Source organism: Stegodyphus dumicola, chromosome 1 (assembly GCF_044657685.1).
Source record: "Stegodyphus dumicola isolate Sdum_Otavi_A_Nest chromosome 1, ASM4465768v1".
In the NCBI taxonomy this organism is placed as follows: Eukaryota; Metazoa; Arthropoda; class Arachnida; order Araneae; family Eresidae; genus Stegodyphus; species Stegodyphus dumicola.
Window position 1 is genome coordinate 174,760,762 of NC_140768.1, and position 23,967 is coordinate 174,784,728.

The window sequence follows — 23,967 nt, forward strand, 5'->3', positions numbered from 1 at the left end:
CACAGGATAATGGAACGCAATGAGTTCTGGAACATTTGGTACTGTTTTAAAGTATTGCTTTGGAGTGGAAATGCGATTTTTTGTTCATATTTTATTTACAGATCTGAAATATATATTCATACTTTTCATTAAACAAAAAAGGTAGTAAATAACATAAGTATTTCATATTATGAAACCCAAATAGCAGAAGAAAAAATATATAATACCAGATGCTGTGGGTGAAGAATATGATTATTGGGAAAGAAACATTCTAGAATAACAAAAATATAGTGGCGATCTTTTCTTTGGTAAGATTTCTCTTTACGCCATATATGACACCTGTTTTCTAAGATAAGACTTCTTTCACCATACATACCTGGCAGCCATCTTCTTCAAATTGATTCAAATCTGCAATGTATACATGGTGGCTGTCTGCAAAGTATGCATGGTGGTAATCTGCAAAGGGTTAATGCAAAATTTTTCTTTTGTTCTATAACCTCACTCATAAAATAGTAACAATACCTTCTTTGTCTCTAATAGTAAATTCAAGGACTAAAACTGTATTAAGATTTTTACAGAGATGCCATAATATTTCTTGTTATTTATAGTATGGTGCTAAAGTTTCATTTGACTACTTTGTATACCTGCCATAAGCAAGTGGCATGATGAATACTCATTTGTATAATGAAACTGAACTGCTTTTAAGCTTGTTTTTTCAAGAAGTCAGGAGCAGCCTCCATCCCTGAGGATTCTTTTGGTGCTCCAAAGCTTCCTGTAATAAGTTAACATCTAAGCAGTCTACAAAATCATCCTTTTTCAGAAAATAAATATCTTAAAATAATTCTTACCACCTCTGTAACTTTTGCACCTTTTTATGAATGCCTTCCCTCCACCAATTACTGAACATATTTTTTTTTTTTTTTTTTTTTGGCAAATTAAGCTCAAGAGCAAAATAATTTAGGGCAAAGTGACAGGAGACAGCACATACTGAAATCAAAAATGGTAGTCAAACTGACCGCTGACGAAATCTAGAATCAATGGAAAGTTTTGTCTCTAACATCAGAACTGAATTTAGCACCATAAGCTACATTAAAATCCCTATGATACTATGAATCAGTATTATTTGTTCCAATGACAGAAAATTATAGTTAGGCAAATATTTTTATTTCAAGCAAATCACAGAATTAAAAATTTACTACATTACTAGATAATACAGGATTTAAAATTACTTACATACAGCTGAAAATTTCTATCAAAATTTAAAATACATATTCTGATAGACATTTTGTCCAATTTTCCCTTCTTCTAATGCCATTTCAATTAGTAGTCTATATTGACAAAAACTGTCACAAAAAACAAAAGTCTGCTTGAGTCAACGTTATCAACTTCATAATAACAAATATTCTCTTTTGGGTCAGAAAGTATCATTGCAGTAACAGAATTAAATTGGAACCTCAAATGCAAAATATATATATATATATAATATATATAATTTTTATCTTACACAATATGTAATATAAAAAATATAAAAGCAAACTTCTAAATTTAATTCACTAATAACCTCTTTTATTTTTTTATTTCATTTGGGAACTTCATCTACCTGTCCTAAAAATAGGGTCCACGACACTTAGCCAACAGGACATTTAGCCGACACGGACACTTAGCCGACAGAACATTTAGCCAACACAGACAATTAGCCGACACGACATTTAGCCGACAAGGACACTTAGCCGACAGGACATTTAGCCAACACGGGCAATTAGCCGACAGGACATTTAGCCAACACGGACATTCACTGTCAGGGCATTTAGCTATGGGACAGTTCACTGTCAAAACATTTAGTCCACTAAGCCGACAGTGACGTTTAGCTGACACGTACCCAATAGTTATTTAAATTTACAATCAATTACAAAATTTCTGGACTTCTCCATAAGTTCAATATTTAAGTTATTTTTTTCACTTATCAGTAAAATTCAGTTATCAATTCTTGAAGATCTCATACTCGCTTTCCATTATTGCTGTCTGGTGTATATTGGCCACATTGAAAAGCGCTGAAATTTCTCGTCAGGGAATATGAATTAAATTTCGAAAGGAAAAAGAATTTTTTTAGCTAAATACGGCTGTCACTGAATTATATTCTAATGTGCGATCTTCAAAAATTATCCGTAAAACTTCTTCATTTAATCAACTTTCACATCATTAATAATTTTTCTTGTTTACTTAATCATATTAATTTTCCAATCTCACTTTTCCAAATCCTTTCAAATTTCTAATATCTTTACGTTACATTACTATTTTGCTCATCACATCGTGTTACATTCCTTCCCTTAAAAAATCACTTGGCTCCTCTCACTAATGAAATTTCCTTTCCCTGTCTTGAAAAATCTGAATAATGCAATAAAAATTATTGTTACTCTTGAATTATACTCTTTTATAGAAATATATGGCAGTGAGGGTTAGTTTAGCAAATATATTTTATTTTGTTATTAAAAATAATTAAAAAAAGTGAATTTTTTTAGACCAGCAAAGGTATAAATTATTTGTGACCTCTATAATTTGCATTTCATGCCACCATGAGATAAAAATTCTGTAACATTTTATTGAACTCGCTTCTCGCTTAAAATACTTACTTAGGTTAATGTTTATAGCCCTAAACTAGTGCATAATGCTGAAATTAAAAGTAAAATATTTTTTAAGGTTTTGTTTTATTCGTAACTGAAGCTGAAAAAGGAGGCTGCCACAAACAAAGTAGGGCGGAATTTTTGAAAGTCACGATTTGTAGTATTAGTTAGTTCTAAGAATTTTTTATTTTGAAGGCATAAACATTTTAATATCGTTTAAAATTTTCTAAAAAGCTAATAAATATAGACAATAAATTTGTAAAAAGACATTAATTTAAGAATTTACTTTGCTTTTATCGTTCAACATCCTGATTCGCTGGTTCATATCACGTGACCCCAAGTGATCTCATCTCACACAAACTACGCTACAAAATTATAATTCTCTCTAATCATCTATATTAATTTCAAGTTAACTCTTAATTTGGACTACAAGTTTAAATGCAAGAATTACTTCAATTCGTACGAACAACTTATTCAGAAACCATGTAAAACCGCAGTTCTTTACTTCGCTAGTACATTTTCAATTAGAATTCATGAATTTAACCCTCGACTTTGCCTTTTCTATATTTTCGCCTTCGGGTGAGCGGTGTGATTGCATCCTAATTGACTTAATTACCACAAATGGCCTTAGGGCCTAAAATTGTATTATCTGATAAAAATTCTATGTAATTGTATGCCAGTATTGAAAGAAACAATCAATCTGGTATGAAATGGCTGCGACTTGTTTGGAAAATGAGGCGTAAAAGGTTACCAGTGAGGATATTCCGTTTGGCATCAGTTGCACCATTATTGGCGACTTTATTGGTTGTGCCGGCAAAACGGAAAAGTACCATAATATGTTATATTAATGTTTTTCTTATAAAATATAAATTTTCTCAAAATCTGTTAAAAATGTATAAATTTTCATTTCATTTTTCATTCATTTTATTTTTTCTCTTTTACATCCCTTCTCTTTCTCGTTTTCGGTTTAGCTACATGGTAATGGAAAAATTTTTGGTGCCCATTTTCCTGAATGTATTAATAAATTTCTAGCTTAAAAAGGCAATTTTCATTGGAAGAGACTGGTTATGTATTAAGTAAAACGGTCACTCTATTTCTGTTAGACTCAGCAGATGCCGAGCGGTAAAGTCATTAAACACTGGCAGTTCAGTCCGAATTTGAATACCGCGAACAAACAGGTTGTTTTCATGGTTTTTCCCACATGTATACGAGGCAGATTTCCTTAGAAAGTCCTTCACGAAGGCATCCCTTCCCTTAGGCAAATAGCCCTCTGCCTTTGCCGTAATTACATAAACCAAACTTACTTCAGTTAGGTGGCCGCTAAACCAAAAACAAGAAAGAGAAGGAATGAAAGAGAAAAAAAATTAAATTAATGAGAAATGAAATGAAAATTTATACATTTTTAACAGATATTGAGAAAAGTTATATTTTATAAGAAAAATATTAATATAACATATTATATTGAAAATTACACATCACGACTTTCAAAATATAATAAATAATATTATCTATTTACATGATAGATATAGTTAAATCTAGCATCGTTAGATGGCACTACATTATGGTGACTTTTCACGATGTGTCGCTTTGCTGTGCCCTACTTTGTGGCCTCTCCTTCTGCAGCTTCAGTTAGGAGTGAAACAAAACCTTAAAGAATATTTTACTTCTAAATTAAACATTATGCACTAGTTTAGGGCAATAAACATTAACCTAATTAAGTATTTTAAGCGAGAAGTGTGGCAATAAAATGTCACAATATTTTTATCTCAAGAATGGTGACATGAACTGCAAATTATAGAGGTCACAAATAATTTAACCTTTGCTTGTCTTACAAATTCACTTTTTTAAATTATTTCTAATAACAAAATAAAATATATTTGCTAAACTAACCCTCACTGCCATATGTTTCTATAAAAAAGTATAATTCAAGAATAACAATAATTTTTATTCCATTATTCAGAATTTTCAGAACGATCTACTCCCACTACGGTGAGGACAGCAGCCAGTTCAGTCTAGCCTATGATGTCTCTCGAGTAACTGCGCTTCATAACACGAAATGAATGAAGCCACCTCACTGCGGATTTTCGCACGATATTCCTACAACCAAGTTATGCCTAAACAGTATCTGCCAAATAACTATAATTGCTCATCCCCTCCTACTTCATTAAAATGGTATCTGAATGCTTCACATTCAAATCTCCTGAACTTAATGCTAGCATAGAAAAAGTTATGCTCAGTAGTTTCACTTGCTATATACAGGGTAAGCCAATGGCTGGATCCGTATATCTGCAACTGCATTGCTTCATAGGACAGGGAAAGGAAATTTCATTAGTGGAAGGAGCCAAACGATTTTGTAAGTGAAAGAATGTATCATGATGTGATGAGTAAAAATTAATGAAACGTAAAGATATTAGCAATTTGAAAGCATTTTGAAGAGCGAGATTGGAAAATTATTATCATTAAGTAAACAAGGGAAATGTGTGTCATGTGAAAGTGTTCAAAAGAACCCAGCTGATTACATGAAGAACCATTATGGATAATTTTTGAAGATCCCATATTGAAATGTAATTAGCTAAAAAAATTCTTTTTTCCTTTCATATTTCCTGATGAGAAATTTCAGCGCTTTTTCAATTTGGCCAATATACACCAAACAGCAAGCTACATATCAAACATTGCTAAATTAACACAATAATTAAAAGTATGTATGAGATCTTCAAGAATCGAAAACTGAATTTTACTGATAGGTGAAAAAAAATAACTTAAATGTTAAACTTATGGAGAAGTCAGGAAATTTTGTAATTGATTGTAAATTTAAATAATTATTGGGTACGTGTCAGCTAAACTTCAATGTCAGCTTAGTGTTGACTAAATGTCTTGACAGTTAACTGTCCCATAGCTAAATGTCCTGACGGCTAACTCTCCATGTCGGCTAAATGTCCTGTCGGCTAACTGTCCGTGTCGGCTAAATGACCTGTCGGTTAAGTGTCCGTGTCCACTAAATGTCCTGTCGGCTAAGTGTCCATGTCAGTTAAACATCCTGTTGGCTAAGTGTCCTTGTCGGTTAAGTGTCCCGTCGGCTAAGTGTCCGCGACCGCTGAAAATAGTGCTGTAATTCTAAATTGCGTCATTCAAATTAATCATGCAATCTTCCATAACCATTAATGTAGATGCTCTTGACCAATCACCAAATTGCAAACCAAAACTTTTCTCTTTGCGTGCTTCCATCTTGCATAACTACGCACTTCAGCTTTGCTCTCTACTGTGCTAAGATGTAATTTCGCTGGCTTGCTTTCTATCTCAACAATATCAAAGATGTAAATCTTCAATGGAAAGGCACGACTGGAGTGCCAAGTGATTGGGGCCACGAATATCAATTGCAAATAAAAATGGAACTAAAACTGCCTCAACTGCCAAGTTCTTTAGATATTACCAAGTTAGCACTATTAGCATACTACGCAATGAAAATCTTCTTCAATACAGATCAAAGCATGCATCGACACTGCTCTGGTTTTTCCTTGTGCTCATATTATTATTACATATATATATATATATATATATATATATATATATATATATATAATGCTAATGATGATTGTATCTTGAGTGGATTTACAAATTTTATTATTATGGAATGAGTGCTTATATATTTAGCTTTTAAATTGCCAGTGATTCTACAGCTTTATACAGCACAGGTTTTTATTAAATATGCCCCAAAATTGTAAGTACTCATGTTTCATCAATATTATAGCATTATAATACTGGCTCCTTTTTATTTATGAAATAATACTTTTGTTCTCTCCTTTTTTTAATCATTAAATAATTAATCTTATCCCCTATACTGATAAAACAATTTTATAAAGATCTGACTATTTAAATAATTTACTCTGCTTTATCTTACAATTCTGACATTTCATCATAACCTACAGGAAGCATAAGGCTAAAAACTTAATGAATTTTTTGTTCCATATTTTATGTGAAAAAAGTTTTCCTTTTATTATTTTTGAATATCTGCATTTAAGCAGGTAGACTCATGGAATCACTGAATATTTTTTGAAATGCTGAAAAATACTGAACCTCTGAACCTCTGTAGATAATTTATAAATTACACATATGTTTTATTTTCTTGGATTTTGTTCTACGAGCACTGTATAATTTGTGTATAAACTAAAAAATATATACACATTCTCTTTTATACATCCAATTCCCATATTATGTACTTTGTAACACTATATTTTACAAGATCATAAAGTGTTTTCAATTTTTAACTTAATGTTAAAAGCAATAGAAAAATTTAATTATGGAAGTATACAGTTACTTTATAAAGGAAAGTGCCCCATAAAACTGGTGGCAAAAAAATTTACATAAATCATGAAAGAATAAACAGTTATACAGTTATATACATCAGTTGCATTCTTAATGCATTGAGAAACATTCATTATAAGTTTTTTTGAGATTTGACACAATTTTAAGTAAAATACATAATCGGTACTTTTATAATAAAAATAAAGTATGACTTTGAGTTACATACATCCTAATATTTCATACATAACTATAAATCTTCATTGTATTTACAACTAAACTAAAAATAAACATACATTTATGAATAAAATGTTCATAAAACATTATCTAGCAGTAAATTTTTCTTTAAAATAAAAGAAAATTGCAAAATATCTGAATATTCTTTCTCACACAAGTAGCATGGCTTTATTACATACAAAATATATTTACATAAAGGAAAATGTATCATTTAAGTGTCAACAAATGAGTAAAAATTTATACAATTAGCTTTATACATTTTCTCTCAAAGGAAAAAAAAAATCACTAATGGTTTATTTCAGTATGAAATAATATTCATCAGATCTGTTTTCTCAGAATACTGCCCACTTTTTTCAATGGTACATAATTATAATATATTACAAAAACAGTTCAATATGGCATATACTTATCAACTCCAATGAAGGAGTAATTATTCATAATTTTATAAATACAGTATTTAAAAGTCTATATACACCATAGCAGAAATAATGTTGATGTTGCTATAGAAAGAAGCAATAAATATGTATTTGTGCATAGGGTGAATGATGAACTGAAGACAGGACAATATGGACACTGATATGATCCACAAACTTGGCATATATTGAGCACAAATAGACTATACATATCCATCATAGTTTCATTATATCTCTCTGAAAGATAATTAAGGGAATTATTATTCACACACATTTAACTTCTAAGAACATGATCATGTAAAATAATAGTAAACTAATAAATAATAGTTTGCAGAATAATTTATTCCTGGAGAAAAAATAATCATGGAGAAAGAAGCTCTCAAAATGCACTAATTTGCAATCAGTGACAAACTAATACCGAAATCTCTTAAAAATACTTTCCAAGAGAGAACTAGTCACTGAATTCTTATAAGAAGCAAATCTCTCTCCATATCTTACTTTGATAAAGTAATTCATATAATTATTTTGATCTAGGAGAGTGAAGGGAAGAGCTTGGAAATGAGATAAAAGATAAAACAGGATACCATCTGCATTCAGTTATGAAATGAATAGATTGCTCTTGAAAGCTATCACAGAATAAAGTAAATTCTCATACTTTAATCTTTAAAATTCTGTTTGAAATAAAATGCATACATGTAAATGGTAATTTCTGATCATGAAATATATAATTCTAAAGTATTAAGTTCGGAAACCTATCAGAGTTTTATATTTAAATTGCTTATTTCACAATTTCTATTTTTAGTTATTTTTTGGCTGCATAATTCAATTCTGCCCAGTTTCCTTCATATGTGATAGGATTATAAACAAGTTTCACTAACAAAATCTTTCCCAAAACTATTTTCAAATAAGATATTAGTTGTCTTCTTTGTCTTAATCAATTAACTAGCTGCAGAACTGTTATTCTAGCATCTAATACTTTTGTACTGGCTACTGATTTCTTTTCTCCTCTTCTCCCTCCTTCATTTAACTCAAGTCTAGGAAAAGAAGTGCAAGAGATAAAAGTCATTGATCGTAAACCTAATAACATTTAACATTTCAATAATGATTGAGTTACTCACTCCACAGATGGTATCTAAAGACTTTTTAACCCTTCTCCCTTGCCACCAGTCATAGACAATTATTTCTATACCCTTCAGCCAAACTCAGAAATTATAAATAAATGCAAATTTAACAAACAGTTCAAATCACATTAATATGAATACAAAAGTGATAATGATCACCTTAAATATTCTAAACACATAAAAACAAAAAAATCTATATGATGTTAAAATTTTCTGAAAAATATTTAAAAATATGTTAGTAATTAAATTAGTTTCATAGTTTAAAAATAAATACTTTAAAAATGACTTCTTGTAAAATAATCACATGAAATAAATTTCATTAAATTAAATTTATTAAGAAAGATATTCAGTTCTACATTATATTTGAAATTTAAATGACCACAAAATCCATTTTTAATAATTTCATGATTTTTATTAGTATATACATACCTGGAGAATAATAATCATATACTTTAGCAGGTAAATACTGGGTCAGATTCGCAACTGGATACCATCGCTGTACAGTAAATGTCACACATATTGGTGCTATATCAAGCTACAAAATTTTAACAATTTAAAATAATATTTCTTGGAAAAAACAAAAATTGTAAAAAAAAAAAAAAAAAAAAATATTTAATCCTTCTACATAAATATAATTTTAAATCTTTAAAGAATTTAATTTAAATTTTCAACAGTTTTAGAACACTTCTTACATATTCAAAATAAAATGTCACTTTGCCTTCTTCAAAACGAGCTTCTCTTAAATTGCGAACTATATGGGAGCGTACATATCCATGAAGTTCATGCTGTTCAATTATATAACCTGTTGGTATGCCAACTTCTAATACAGCCATTCCACTAACTTTACTTTCAGATTGCAAAGTCCAGCTAGAAAAATTGAGTTAAAATATTTCTGTAATGTATTCTTGAAAATAAATAAAGGCAAATTCCCATGCAAAATAAAAATAATTATATTAATAATATCCTTATCATAATTTTTAAAGATTTTTATATCAATATGACAATTTATAACTCACAATACATATGATATATCACATATATCAAATGTATTGATCAGCACATATACATCAATACATGTACATGTTATCTGATGAAAAGGACAGCAGATTAATAATATTACAAAATAGCAGAAAGATACACATGAAGTAAAAATAATATAAAGCACCAATTACTAACAAATAAGTATAAAACTGACATCTTTGCATATACCACTCTTTTTAACAATTAAAACTCCTCTTGTCTTAATATGACCAAGCTTTTAAAATTTAAACCATTATTAATTATATTTTATATTTTTATTTACTTTTTAGAACTTAAATGGACAGCACTTTTAATTAGTAAATTAACACATGTTAGAACATTACTCATGAAAATTAATTTTAAAAGTGATTTTAATTATAAATTTGGATGCATTTCTTCAAAATAAATAAATATATAAATAAATTAATAAAATAAAAAAGAATGCATGCCAGTTTATTAAGTTTTCTCTTTTCTTTTTTTTATTATTTTAATGAAAGGAAAAAAAAATCTGTTCAAGCCAGATAAAATTTCATCTATCATTATTATAAAAAATACCTAGAAATTTTGGCATGCCTGTTTCAGTTAATTTAACAGTAATCAAAACATTAATAAATATATAACTATATCATAAATTAAATTAAAAACCTATAATTGTACTGTAGATGAAATGAAAAAAATCTTCTGTTAATAAAGCATACAATAATTAAACTGTTTTATATTTACCCTTTGCTTTCAAATATACTGACATAACTGATTATGTTTGCAATTTTAAACATAGCAAAACTAAACAAAAATACTTTCCATAATTAAATTTTAATTATAACATCTTATCTTTCAAAACGCATGCAAGTTACCTTATGGACGTTCAACTAACAGTTCCTCTTTTCCAGATTAAAAATAATAATACACAAATTATAACAAGTAGGTCAAAAGAATTTACAAACATGAAAAAAGAAATTTTCGTAATGTTATCTCAGGTTATCTTACATCATGAGTGTGGCAATTGGACCAATCTCCAATACAATCTTTCAAATAAGTTGGCAAAGAACAAATAAATGTGTTATAAGTCAAAGCAATTAAATGCTTATTATTAATAATATCTGGCTAGTAGTAATAAAAACCAAATAAACTGATTAATTGGAATATTTTTTGAGAATTTATCATATGAACTGGCTGTTATTAATAATTTCCAGCAATGCAATAATTTTCAATGTCTTTAGTTAGAGATTTGCCATTGCCCATAAGTACCTTTTTTTCTGCTCAGTGCTTCACTATTGTTGGAACACATGATAGCTATTACAAGTGCGCAAACTTGTTTTGCCTGTTGCTAACAGCTAGACAAAATCAGTTGGACATTTTCTTTAGATGAAGGAGCTCGCATTTTTCAGGATATACTTCACATTCGATAGATCTGAATGTTCTATGCTCTGCATATGGTCAATTTGATGTTTCATCATCAGTCTTTCCCTTAACTATGTTAAAACTTTTACAAATTTTATTTGTAAGCACAATGAATGATGATTTAAAAGCCAAGAAGTCATGTTTTGATAATTATTTGGACATACTCAAATTGAAAAATGAAAAAACCATGAATTACTTACATGAGAAAAGTGTAATTAATTTTTCTTTTCAAAAGATAAGGAAAGTAAAAAGAAGGTTTCTGGCAAATCACCAGAATATTATCAACAACTATTAAGAAATGGTATCACAAGAATTGGTAGTAATGGAAAACTCATTGTTGCAGTTGAAAACAAAAAGTGAATGACACAGTTATTTATCATTTTTTTTAGAGAGGAGAACGTTCAAATAATTTAAGAGATTTATATTGCAGTTGGTCAAGACTGGCAGAAGAGAATAATGAGAATTTAAAACAAAGAACATTATACTCAAGATTATAATGATATATTTTAAATCTTTCTGAACCTTGTGAAAAGAAACAAAGTGTTCCAAGAAAAGGTTTTATTGTGGAACCAATTAAAATAAATGAATTAAACTCAAGATGTCGAATTGATATCTCACTGATATGCAATCCAAGGAAGATGGAGACTTTTAAGTTAATGGCTTAGCAAGACCATTTAATGAAATTTGTTCAATCATGAGTGTTAGAAATTAAACAAGCCAAGAAAGTTGTTTATCATCTACTCAATGTGTGCACAATATTTGGGGCATTAATGTGCTCATTAGGATTCTAATTCGAATGATCAAGGATTTCAATATTGCAAATGAAACTCAAATTGCTGCAAATGTAAACAATCACAAACACTTTATAACTTTCAATTCTACAGACATTCTTCTTGGAAAAATAAATAATTTGCTTAAAATGTAAGAATACTGTATTCATAATGGCGTAATTTGGAATTTACTGTTTGTTACAAATGTAATAACATTATATTTGTAATGCAATTTTTTGTCACCTTGTTTGTGTGTCATGTAATTTGTTTGATATGATAAATAAGAGCAATGATATTATGAAATATTGTGTTACACTGACCAAATTTCATTCCCAAGAAAACTGCTAATGTATGTAATTTCATTCACTTCATATTACTTGTTAAAATTAAGTTAGAGTTTGACATTTTGGTTTATTATGCTTAAATAATCACATCAACCAGATGTCATTGGTATTTATTAATATTTAGGGGTAAATGTGATTATTTTGCACGATTTATCACATTAACTAAAAGATGTGGTTATTGTTAATATTAACCATATTTTTCACAGTCTTTGCTTAATCTCAAATATAAAATTTATCTAACGAATTTGGATAAATTAATTTAAGGATTTATTAATGAGTGGGTGTAATACAATGCCAACTGTATTATACATGTAACAGAAATCAACTTTAACAATTGGAAAAGTTTAATCTTATTACAGGATTTCAAATGGAAAAGCTCAATATATAGTTAAAGATAACAGTGTGTCTTTTCTTGAGATATAAAAAGACTGTTGGAAAATAAGGAATAAACTCTACTAATTATATTGATGGGGAAAATTAAAGGAACAACTATAAAACTATAACTGTAACCGCATATATAATTCTATTGAATGAAGACAATGAAAGGTTGTTGGTTGGATAGCTCAGGGTTAACTTTTATCACACAAACCAATGGGATTAAAGTTCACTACATAGAAATAATAAAATTTTTCCACTCATTCCTTGGCACACTGTGAAAAGGAGTACAAGTAGTTTTAAATTCTAATTTGAAGAAGCACACTGAATAATCGGATAAAATTTTGGAAAGTGCAACATTTTGTTGGGAAGACATCTGATAGATTGTAAAAAATGACATGCGATTTAGAGATTGGACGCAAGATCAACACTGACACAGGTCTCTAAAGGCCTAAAAGTAGTTAAAGAAAGTTAAGAAACTGAAAAAGATTTAAATACACTAGTAATGTATGCAGAAAATCTGGTCAGGATTGAAAAATATCCCATTAACGTGAACTTTCAGGATTGTTTCTTCTCAACAACTGCTAAAAGTAGCAAACAAATGACATCTGACAATACTGCTACACAAACTCAACTATCTGGACAGACTTTTAGTGATAGGTTGCATAAATTAGGGTTCCATAAAAGGAAACTTCCAACTTGTGTCCCACCAACTTGGGTTGCGGAGCAAAAATTATCATGATTAGAGTATCATAAACTGAGCTCTCTTTATTGCAGTCTTGCTTTTGTTTGCAGAGTGGTTCCAGAAATGTTAAAATCTGGAAGGAGCAAAACATATACAACAAACCTGAAAATATCTGTGAAAAGCATTAGTATGAAGATAGCAGAATCAGAGTAAGGGCAGGCTTCATTCTGAATGGGTACCCTGATCTACATATTTTTACTAGGGCAACTCTGAACTCTGAACAGGGAACTATGAATAGGCAACTATGAACAGGCATGATGTTCTTGATCCATATGTCAAGCTATTTAGAGCTGCAATAAGAAATAAATAACTTCCTCATAATGGACGATAATGCTAGTCTATGCTGCACTAGTAATTGATTATCTAGAGAATAAAGGAATCTTGCAGATGGAGCGGTTCACAGGCACTAGGGATGCAGCACACACGCACAACTCTCCGAGAGCTTCAAAGAACCTATTCATTTTGAATATACTTTGTTACCACAGGAACTCCTTATACAATCTATTAAACAGCATAAAAAAATACTGTGAAGTTTGCATTATAGTCAGTGGGTACCCACACATCTCATTAATTTTCCGGTGTGTCTCTAAAATGCAATATCAACTTTTCATTACACTACTTTATATTACATTTCCTATGTTATTATTTAAATTTAATTTTTGCAAAAGTAAGCAATTCAGCCTTTTGAAGCTATGTTATTCATGTCGAAATAAAAATCTTGCAGAAGTTATCTGCTCTCAGCTGCAAAATCATTTATGTTACATGCGTTTTATAGAGTTGTTCCTTCAATTCTTTATGACAAGGTATTAAACTTCATAAGGTTATGACTTTCAGATAGTCAAAATTTATTAAAAAGTACATGATAAATTAATCCAATTTTTATTAAAAAAATACCAATTAAACAAAAAATATTTCTTGCAAGAAACGCAACACACAAACAAAAGGGAAATATTTTTATAACTGCTTGAATATAAAAATAATAAATAAAATTAAACACCTAAATTAGCACTTACACACACAAAAAAAATCTGATGTGGCCAGCATATGACCAATGAATTAGCATTGCACTTCAAATAAACTAACCTTTCCGGTTGATTGTTTGTAAAGAAATTCTACTTTGTTTAAAACTTTACAACTCAATGTTAATTATATTGGGTTGGCAACTAAGTAATTGCGGATTTCACTCATAGATGGCTTCAGTTGAATTTTTAGGGTTGCAGACGTAGTACAAATGTAAAACACATTTTGTTATTTGATAGTTGGCAATTTAGCTGTCAATCAGTAAAAAACGTTTTTTGATCGGTTGCATAGTTTTCGTTTGGCGTTTGTTGAAAAATGGAAAATCAAAAGGAAAATTTTCGTCATATTTTGCTTTTTTATTTCCACAAAGGGAAAAACGCATCGCAAGCTCCTAAAAAGTTATGTGCTGTTTATGGTGACGAAGCCTTAAAAGAACGGCAGTGTCAAAATTGGTTTGCCAAATTTCGTTCTGGTGATTTTTCACTCAAAGATGAAAAATGCTCTGGTCGTCCAGTTGAAGTTGATGATGACCTAATCAAAGCAATAATCGATTCGGATCGTCACAGTACAACACGTGAGATTGCAGAGAAGCTTCATGTATCACATACATGCATTGAAAATCACTTAAAACTACTTGGCTATGTTCAAAAACTCGATACATGGGGTCTTCACGAACTGAAAGAAACGCATTTAACGCAACACATTAACAGCTGTGATTTGCTAAAGAAATGTAATGAAAATGATCCATTTTTAAAATGACTGATAACTGGTGATGAAAAATGGGTTGTTTACAACAATATCAATGGATAAGATCATGGAGCAGGCCAGGTGAACCAACTCAAACAACATCAAAAGCTGATATTCATCAAAAGAAGGTTTTGTTATCAGTTTGGTGGGATTACAAAAAAAAAAAAAAAAAAAAACTGTCTACTTTGAACTCTTACCACCCAACTGAACAATCAATTCTGATACAGTGAACAGCTAACGAAATTAAACAATACAGTTGAAGAAAAGCGGTTCGAATTGACAAACTGAAAAGGTGTTGTATTCCATCATGACAATGCAAGGCCACACACATCTTTGGTCACTCGGCAAAAATTATTGGAGCTTGGTTGGGATGTTTTGCCACATCCACCATATAGTCCTGACCTTCCGCCATCTGATTACTTTTTGTTTCAATCTTTACAAAACTCCTTGAATGGTAAAAATTTCAATAATGATGATGATGTCAAATCGTACAAAAAGCAGAAGCTAATAAAAAGCAGAAGTTTTACGAACATGGGATTATGATGCTGCCTGAAAGATGGCAAAAGGTCATTGATCAAAATGGGTAATATATTACAGAATAAAGTTATTTAGTTCCATGAAAAAATTTATTTTCTAAAAAAAATCCGCAATTACTTAGTTGCCAACCCAATAAATACTACTAATTTAATAAATACTACTAAGTACAACTTCCAATTATCCATGAAAGACAATTATGGGCTTCCTGTACTGTACCATTTCTGATTGTTCAGCTTTAAAAATCCTAAAACCTAATCAACTCTTTTTATGAATGTAGAAAGTTTAGAAAGTAAAAGAATATAAAAATACTGAAAATAAGAATTTTTGGAAGTTAGATATAAGAGCTACAGCAACTAAAAAAAACTGTCGGTCACAGACAGACAGACATTGTTAAAAATGTGCTGTGAGAATCTTAATTCGTGCTTATTCATTGGAAACTTATTATTGAACTTTTTAACTGAAATCAATACCTCCCTTACTTATGTATATATATTGACGGGAGATAAAAACAGTGAGCATCCTTTTTATGCTTCAGTGGAGCCATGAAGTTCATGTGTATTTCTTATGCTCAGAGTCCCCCTGGTGTAATAGGCGTTCATGTGCTTTACGTAAAGTATCACTTCTGGTTGTCTAATTTTACCCAAATTTTAATCAACTTTTAAAATGAATGTAGAAAGCTTAAATGCAAAAAACAGAAGATTTTAAAAGTTTCACACAATAGTTATTGTGGATGAAAACACACAGACATACACTGGTGTGCAAAAATTAAGGACGAAGTCAAAAAATTAGCATATCAGCTGAACGAAGAGGCAGAGCGGACAGAAAGACCAATCAGGAGATTAAGTAAGGTGATGTACGGTAGCACATGCACAGATATGCAGGTAGACGTAATGGGGGAGTGTCTGAGTAGTATAAAGCATGCTGTTGGTGTAGGATCAGTATTTCTGGCAAAGAGATTGCACTCCGTATAGCAGTTAAAATCCCACCGAGTTGCTGTATCAGCTAGAAATGGTGAATAATCAATCTGTTAGACGACATCTGGATGCTTTTACCCGAGGTCGAATCATTGGGAAGTTGGAGGAAGGCCGCAGTGTGACAAGTGTGGCTGCAGAGTTCGGAATTGCTCACAGCATCGTTTCACGACTTTGGAGACAATTTCAAACTACAGGAACAGCTATCCGGGGGTTTAGTAGTGGTCGTCCACGAGGAACCACACCTGCAGATGACCGGTATATTGCCTTACAGGCCAGAAGAAACAGGCGGCAGACAGCGGGAGAAATCGCTAGACACACAACACAGGCGACCGATATCGCGTTTTACTGTGGCCAAAAGACTGCATGGTGGTGGTCTGTTTGCACGACGCCCTGTACGGTACTGAAAATAAGAATTTTACTATAGAGGTACGGTGTGTACCTCTAACGCCTGTCCATCAGAGAAGGCGTTCTCTGTGGTGCCGGGAACACCGGAATTGGAGAGACAATGAATAAGGACGAGTACTCTTTACAGATGAGAGCAAATTCAGTCTGAGTAGCGATTCTCATCGCATACTCATCTGGAGAGAGCGGGGAAGCTGCAATCATCCCTCGAACATCATTGAAAAAGACAGGTATGGAGGTGGCGGTGTTCTCCTTTGGGGAGGCATTCATGCTTGGTAGTCGTAATGACCTTCACATATTCGACGCAGGTTCAGTCAACGGTACCCATTATTGTAACGAGATTCTTCTTCCATATGTGTGTCTTTTTAGGGTCCGCAATTCCTTTTGATGGACGGCAATGCAGCATGTCATCGCACAGTAGCTGCCGAACAGCTCTTAGAGAGTGAGGATATTGAACGTATGGATTGGCCGGCACAATCTCCGGATCTCAATCCCATCGAGCATGTATGAGATTTTCTAGGCAGATGCTTGGCAGCTCGTACCTTACCACCAGTAACGATTCCGGAGCTTCGATTGGCACTGCAAGACGAATGGGCAGCAATGCCTCAACAACTCATTGACACCCTCATTCTCTGCATGGGCAGACGCTGTGAAATCTGCCTAGCAGTCAGGGGAGATCATATCCCCTATTAAAGACCGGACGTTTCATGCTGGACACCCATCTCTGATTTCTCTTTTAGTAAGTGTTGCTTACATTACTCATGTCCTTACGTATTGGGGATCTTACGGTATTAAATGTGTTGATTTGGAAAGCTTTTGTACAAAGTTATATTGAAAAAACCGTCTCGTCCTTAATTTTTGCACACCAGCGTACATACACAGTGACAGACAGGAATCAATACAAAATAGTAAAAAGATGTGGGTACTCGAATTTGGGCTTATTTAATGAAAATTCACAATAAATTTTTGAACCAAACACATTACCTTCTTTATGTACGTAGTATGTTGGCAGAAGGTTAAAAGAGCAAATATATGTAAAAAATATGCAAATATTTGTAAATGACGCAATATATGTAAATTCAGTTTGAGAAATGAAACAAAGAAATGCATTTACCTTTGACAGGATTTGATAGTGATATGAGACCTATTACGGCCAGAAAAATATGGTTTTATTTCAAGGTTAAAAGCAGGTATAGGAGGAGGTGTCATTAAATGCTTTCGATCAACATTGTATTGAACTGAAAGTTGAATGAGTGCTAAGCCTGACCCTTGAGCTTTGACTATTATTGCACCATGAGCTTCAGGTATCTAGATCAGCATAAAAAAATATTTAAGTACAAAAAAATAATGATAAATTAAGATGCACAATATAAGGTTTCACTAATTTTAAAATGAGTAAATTCAAACATACTTTAAAATTTTGATCTTCATAATTTAATCTGTAATGCAGTTTTGACAGATTTATAGTAGAAGAAACAATAAAAATACAATTCAAAACAATCTCCAAGAGTTAACCCATTAGCCGCTAGTGTTGCGTTGACGCAACAGTCAAAATAAATGCGTATATAAATATAACTACCTAAGATATTTTATACCAGCAGATGATTTTGTGTAAGGAATATTATGAAGATTATTTCTGTAAAAAATATTTGCCTTCAACAATCATTTTGTTTATAATAATTAATCTCATACTTTAAGGAAAATTTTAGCAAAATTTTCGACCGGGTATTTTTGCTGAAAATATTTAACGAAAGAATCGCCGTCTTTATGAGTGATCTATGTTTAGTCAAGGTCACCGTTTATCAGAACATTACATCAGTCAGATGTTTATATTTGTGTTGGGAAGAAAGGAAAAACAGGTGTTGCGCTGACGCAACGTCAGCAGGTAACGGGTAGTCAATCTCCTTTTTCACTCATTTCTTTCGATGTTCTGGTTCATGTTCTGGTTGTTTAAAAATGCCTAGAACGAGGTATTTTACATTAGAAAAAGCCATTCAAAGATTTTTTGATGAAGAAACAGATGATGATAATGTTAATAATGACCAGAATGAAACTGATATTGTTGTTGTTCCTCCAGAAATTGCAGAAGCTGGTGACGAATAAGAAAGGAATGGCAATGTTTTAAATAATGATAATGATATTTTACTAAATGATACTGCTGGGGAAGTTGAAATTCACGTAAGAAGTAAGTTTCAGCCTTCTAAAAGCAGTTATAGTCATTCTAAAAAGTTTAAAAAGCAGAAGATTGAGATCTTGAAGTGGATAAAAAGATAAAAAAGGAATTGTTAGTTATGTCTCAGAAAGAACATGAAGAAAGAAAATGGCATTTGCTCCTGTTAGCATTTAGTTTAAACATAGAAAGTCTTTCAAACACATTCCTCAAATCTGATAAATGTTTATCAAAGGTTTCTGATAACACTATGATATCGTCAAGATATGACAAGGCAAAAACATCCTTTAACCCTGATCTAAATTTATCAATAAGTCGTTGAAAAGTTGCAGACGCGTCCGCAACCCAAATGGCATTCGCAAAAACTTAAAAGTACCAAATGGACAAACAAAAGCAGTTTTCTCTTGATCTGCTTCATGAACTTTAACTTGATGATAACCTGCTGTTAGATCAATGGTAGACATGTATTTTGTTGATTTTGCTTCAGTTAGCAAATCATACATTCTTGGTAATGGATAGGTATCTGGAACGGTTTGGGAGTTTAATTTTCGATAATCTATACACAGTCTGATGGAACCATTAGGTTTAGGGACCAACACAACAGGACTCGCATAGGGTGATTCACATTCCTCAATGATACTCTGAGCTAGTAAGGAATCTAGCTCCTTTTTTAACATCTCTTTCTTCGCGGGTGTCATTTTATATGGTGGTTCGGCAACAGGTAAATTATTTCCGGTCTGGATTCTATGCTCAATATAAGGAGTAGGCTCTTCCCCTGGCTGAAAGCTAGCTTTATATTCTTCTAACAATGAATTTAATTTCTTCCATTGTTCTCTCATCAAATGTTTCCCTTCATCATCTCTCAACTTCACGGATTTGGTTGCTTCTGGTATTGCAACAGTAGTGTCAGCATAAGTTTTTGTTTCTGGAGATGCTGCTTTTAAAGATGTTAGTACGTTTGAAGTCTCTTTAGTTTCAGATGGTTCTTTGTAAAAGGGATACTGTTTCTGTGGATTTTCACTAAAATACCAAGTGCCATTCTGGATTTTGAGCACTATTCCCTCAGCCTGTAGAAAATTGGTTCCAAGTAACGTCCTGTTACCTTTTGCTTTTTGCAAAGCAATAAATTTCATACGGACTATCTTTCCTTCAACATTAACATTTACCACTGTAGTCAAAGCTTGAACATTTCTTTCCTTGCCATCAGCTAGTACCATCGTAATATTTGTTGTTTTAACCCATTAGCCGCTGGTGTTGCGTTGACGCAACGGTCAAAATAAATGTGTACGTAAATATAACTACCTAAGATATTTTATACCAGCAGATGATTTTGTGTAGGGAATATTATGAAGACTTTTTCTGTAAAAAAATATTTGCCCTCAACAATCATTTTGTTTATAATAATTAATGTCATACTTTAAGCAAAATTTTCGACCAGGTATTTTTGCTGAAAATATTTAACGAAAGAATCGCCGTCTTTATGAGTGATCTATTTTTAGTCAAGGTTACCGTTTATCAGAACATTAGATCAGTCAGATGTTTATATTTGTGTTGGGAAGAAATGGAAAACAGGTGTTGCGTTGACGCAACGTCAGCAGGAAACGGGTAGTTAATCTCATTTTTCACTCATTCCTTTCGATATTCTGGTTGTTAAAAAATGCCTATAATGAGGTATCTTACATTAGAAGAATCCCTTCAAAGATTTTTTGATGAAGAAACAGATGATGATAATGTTAATAATGACCAGAATGAAACTGATATTGTTGTTGTTCCTCCAGAATTTGCAGGGGCTAGTGGTGAAGAAGAAAAAAAAAAAAAAAAAAAAAAAAAAAGAAGATTTTATTGCATCTGAAGCCTATATGAGAAGATTTATTGGAATATTATTGCTTACAGGATATCATTCTTTACCTCAAGAAAAAATGTATTGGTCTTTTGATAAGGACATTTATTTCTGTTCCTGTTGTATGAGAATCGATATCACGTTTGCAGTACAGGAAGATGAAGTAGAATTTGCATTTGACAATAGTCAAATTGACAATATGGATAAATTATATGATTTGAGACTGTATCTAAACTTACTAAATATCACCACTTTTTACTACTGGAAATATAAAGTCTCTTTTAGATTTCAGATGTGAGAATGCATTATTCCTTTTGCAAACTTCTTTTGAGAGTGCAGAATTAGCCAGAAATAGATCAGCAACAGGAAGACCTAGAAAATTCAGTATTCAAAAACCATTGCATGGAGATGGTAGACATTTTATCATAAAGTTCGTTGATAAAAAAAGACTTTGTTGTAAAGAGTACCATAGCCAGATTGTATATAGATGCAAAGTATGTAATGTAGCTTTACATCATGATTGTAATGAAGCTTTTCATGCTTTAATCTTTCTATTGAAATAATCTGTATTTGAAAAAGAAATACAATGTGTATTTTAATATTAAATTAATTACAAGTAGAGTGATTTGCAGATTTATAAAACGTTATACAGCTAAAAGGTAACCCTGCGCTCTACTCAAAAGAAACATCCTACTCACTAAACATCCGTAGTCTTATTCCGCTGACGTTGCGAGAACGCACTACTCACTTTTTCCACAGGTAAGGACATTTTTTTAATTTTCAATGTAAATTTATGTTATAAATGCTTAATTTAATATTTGTTATTATTTTCATGAGAAAAGAAATGTTTCTTGTAGTTTTGGTGGTTAATGGGTTAAGCATTTTGACTAATATAATAAAATTCATATATAGCATGTATTTCTGGAAACTTGGATACAATCCAATAGAAACTGGGTTCCAATAGAAAATGTGAAAAATACTTTTATCGGTTCTTCTGATGATGAAACATCATAGATATTTATTTTACAAGTGGCAAAAAAGCTGAGAAACTTCCCAACAACAATTACAACAAAACTTCCAAGGGTAATCAAGCATGAAAAAAAAATAGGTGCAAAGTGTGGCATTTCGTAACTGCCTGCAGCTTATTACTCAGCAATAGTACTTGTTAACAGCCAAATATGCCCATAGTCCATATCATACTGTACAAGCAAAAGTCACTGGAATATGACATGCGTGCCATTTGCCAAGATTCTATGTTATTGCACAATGATGCTGTAAATTCATACATACTTTATGTTGTAAATTCATTCATACACTTGGCAATCTAAACTTGGTCTTCAGAAACTGTATGTGGGTTTGTGTGACACCTTATACACCCTATTCTCTGTATTTCAAATAATTATGAAATGCTACACTTTGTTGTTTTATCCATATCTTTGGTCAGCCCTAACATTTTGTAGCAATTTCTGATGACAACTGTCAAAAAATTTCAATAGGTTTCCTTGTAAAAGAAAAAAAAAAAAAAAAAAAAAAAAAAAAAAAAAAAAAAGATTATTCAAAACTCAAAAGAAACAAGTGTATGAGATGGGTTTCATTAGCAGTTTTCTGGCCTAGAAAAAGAATTTATTTACAATAAACATATTAATACTTCCTTGTTGTTACTTTTCATTTTATTTTATTCAAAACAGTTACATTTAAAGACCATATATTGAAGGGAAAGTCATTTACTTGTATTAAATGTTTCCCATTAATTAATGATGTTTTATTATTAAAAAAATCTCAATCAAGGTTTGTCTATTACATAAAAAAACTTAACATTTCTTAATGACTTTTTAATTGATAAAAAAAAACTAGTTTTCAATTTGTGGAAAAGAAAGATTTCATTGGAGAACCTAAGGTATAAAAATGCAATATTTCACTTCTTTTCCAAAAAAGTAAGATAACTTAAAAATTTAAATATTAAATAAATAATTTTAAAATAATTTTTAACTTGAAATATTGAAAATTGCTGAAAATGTGTGCAAAATATAAGATTTATGAGGGAAAAAATATTAACATGAAGAGGGAGGGGAGAAAACACTTTTAAAGCATATATAGAGTAATTAAATCCAAAATTAATTTCAATGGCAAAATTGTAATTAATAGTTGCAGAAACTATCTAAAAAATTTCTTACTTCAAGTGTTTGCAAATCAGAGAAATTATTATCATCAATTTGAATATGCTTTGAGAACCCTGTTGCAGGATACTCAATTGTAACAGTAACATCCATGACATCTCTCAAGCGAGACTGTATAGCATATTCTATGAGAGCTTGCATTGCAACTATTGTATCCTACAGGAAAATGTTAAAAATTATCAATTGCATATGAGGACGTGAAATATATCAAGGCATAACAATAATAACTTCTAATATTATTACAACTGAAATACATTTTTGTCCTTCGTACTGGATGTTAGTGTTGTAACTGTACTATTTCCCATATATTTAAAATGCTAAGCATAAAAGATCTGAAAGACAAAAATAAAGTTTTCGGAAATGTCAATACACCACTGAATATTTATTTTCTTCTTCTTCTTTTTTTTTTTTTTTTTTTTTTTTTTTTTTTTGGTAAATTAATTTACTGAAGTCCGTTCATCTATCGTCAATAATCAAATAAAATTTTGTTAATATAAAAAAAAAATATTGATACAAAAACATTCCCCATGCAGTAATTCCTTCCCTAAAGTTATCTAATCTCTATCTAAGAAAACACACCCCCCCCAAAAAAAACCACCTCTTTACAAAATCCATACAATAAATTTTATGCCTTGATAAGAAAAATTAAGTATACATACATATACATACATATTCATGCACATACAAGTTGAATGAAATACTATTTCTACATTTTCCCATATTTTCTTTTTCCTTTAGTGTATATTAATTAACCCTTAAATGCATGAATTTTTAT

At 31.1% G+C, this 23,967-nt stretch overlaps 1 protein-coding gene across 7 annotated transcripts in view; it reads right to left on the reverse strand.

The window, feature by feature from the left end:
• Nucleotides 1–6,691: 6,691 nt before the first annotated feature.
• The window catches only part of LOC118190646 (CD109 antigen-like), a 418,585-nt gene continuing 401,309 nt past the window's right edge, over nt 6,692–23,967 (reverse strand). For all 7 annotated transcript variants that reach the window (XM_085823099.1, XM_085823094.1, XM_035361392.2 and 4 more), the window contains 5 exons: nt 23,190–23,348; nt 18,120–18,313; nt 9,363–9,537; nt 9,100–9,205; nt 6,692–7,786 (listed from right to left, as the gene is read on the reverse strand). In XM_085823099.1, coding sequence (XP_085679225.1) covers nt 7,602–7,786; nt 9,100–9,205; nt 9,363–9,537; nt 18,120–18,313; nt 23,190–23,348 — 819 coding nt within the window. In that variant the 3' untranslated portion in view covers nt 6,692–7,601. The remainder of the gene's footprint in view (nt 7,787–9,099; nt 9,206–9,362; nt 9,538–18,119; nt 18,314–23,189; nt 23,349–23,967) is intronic.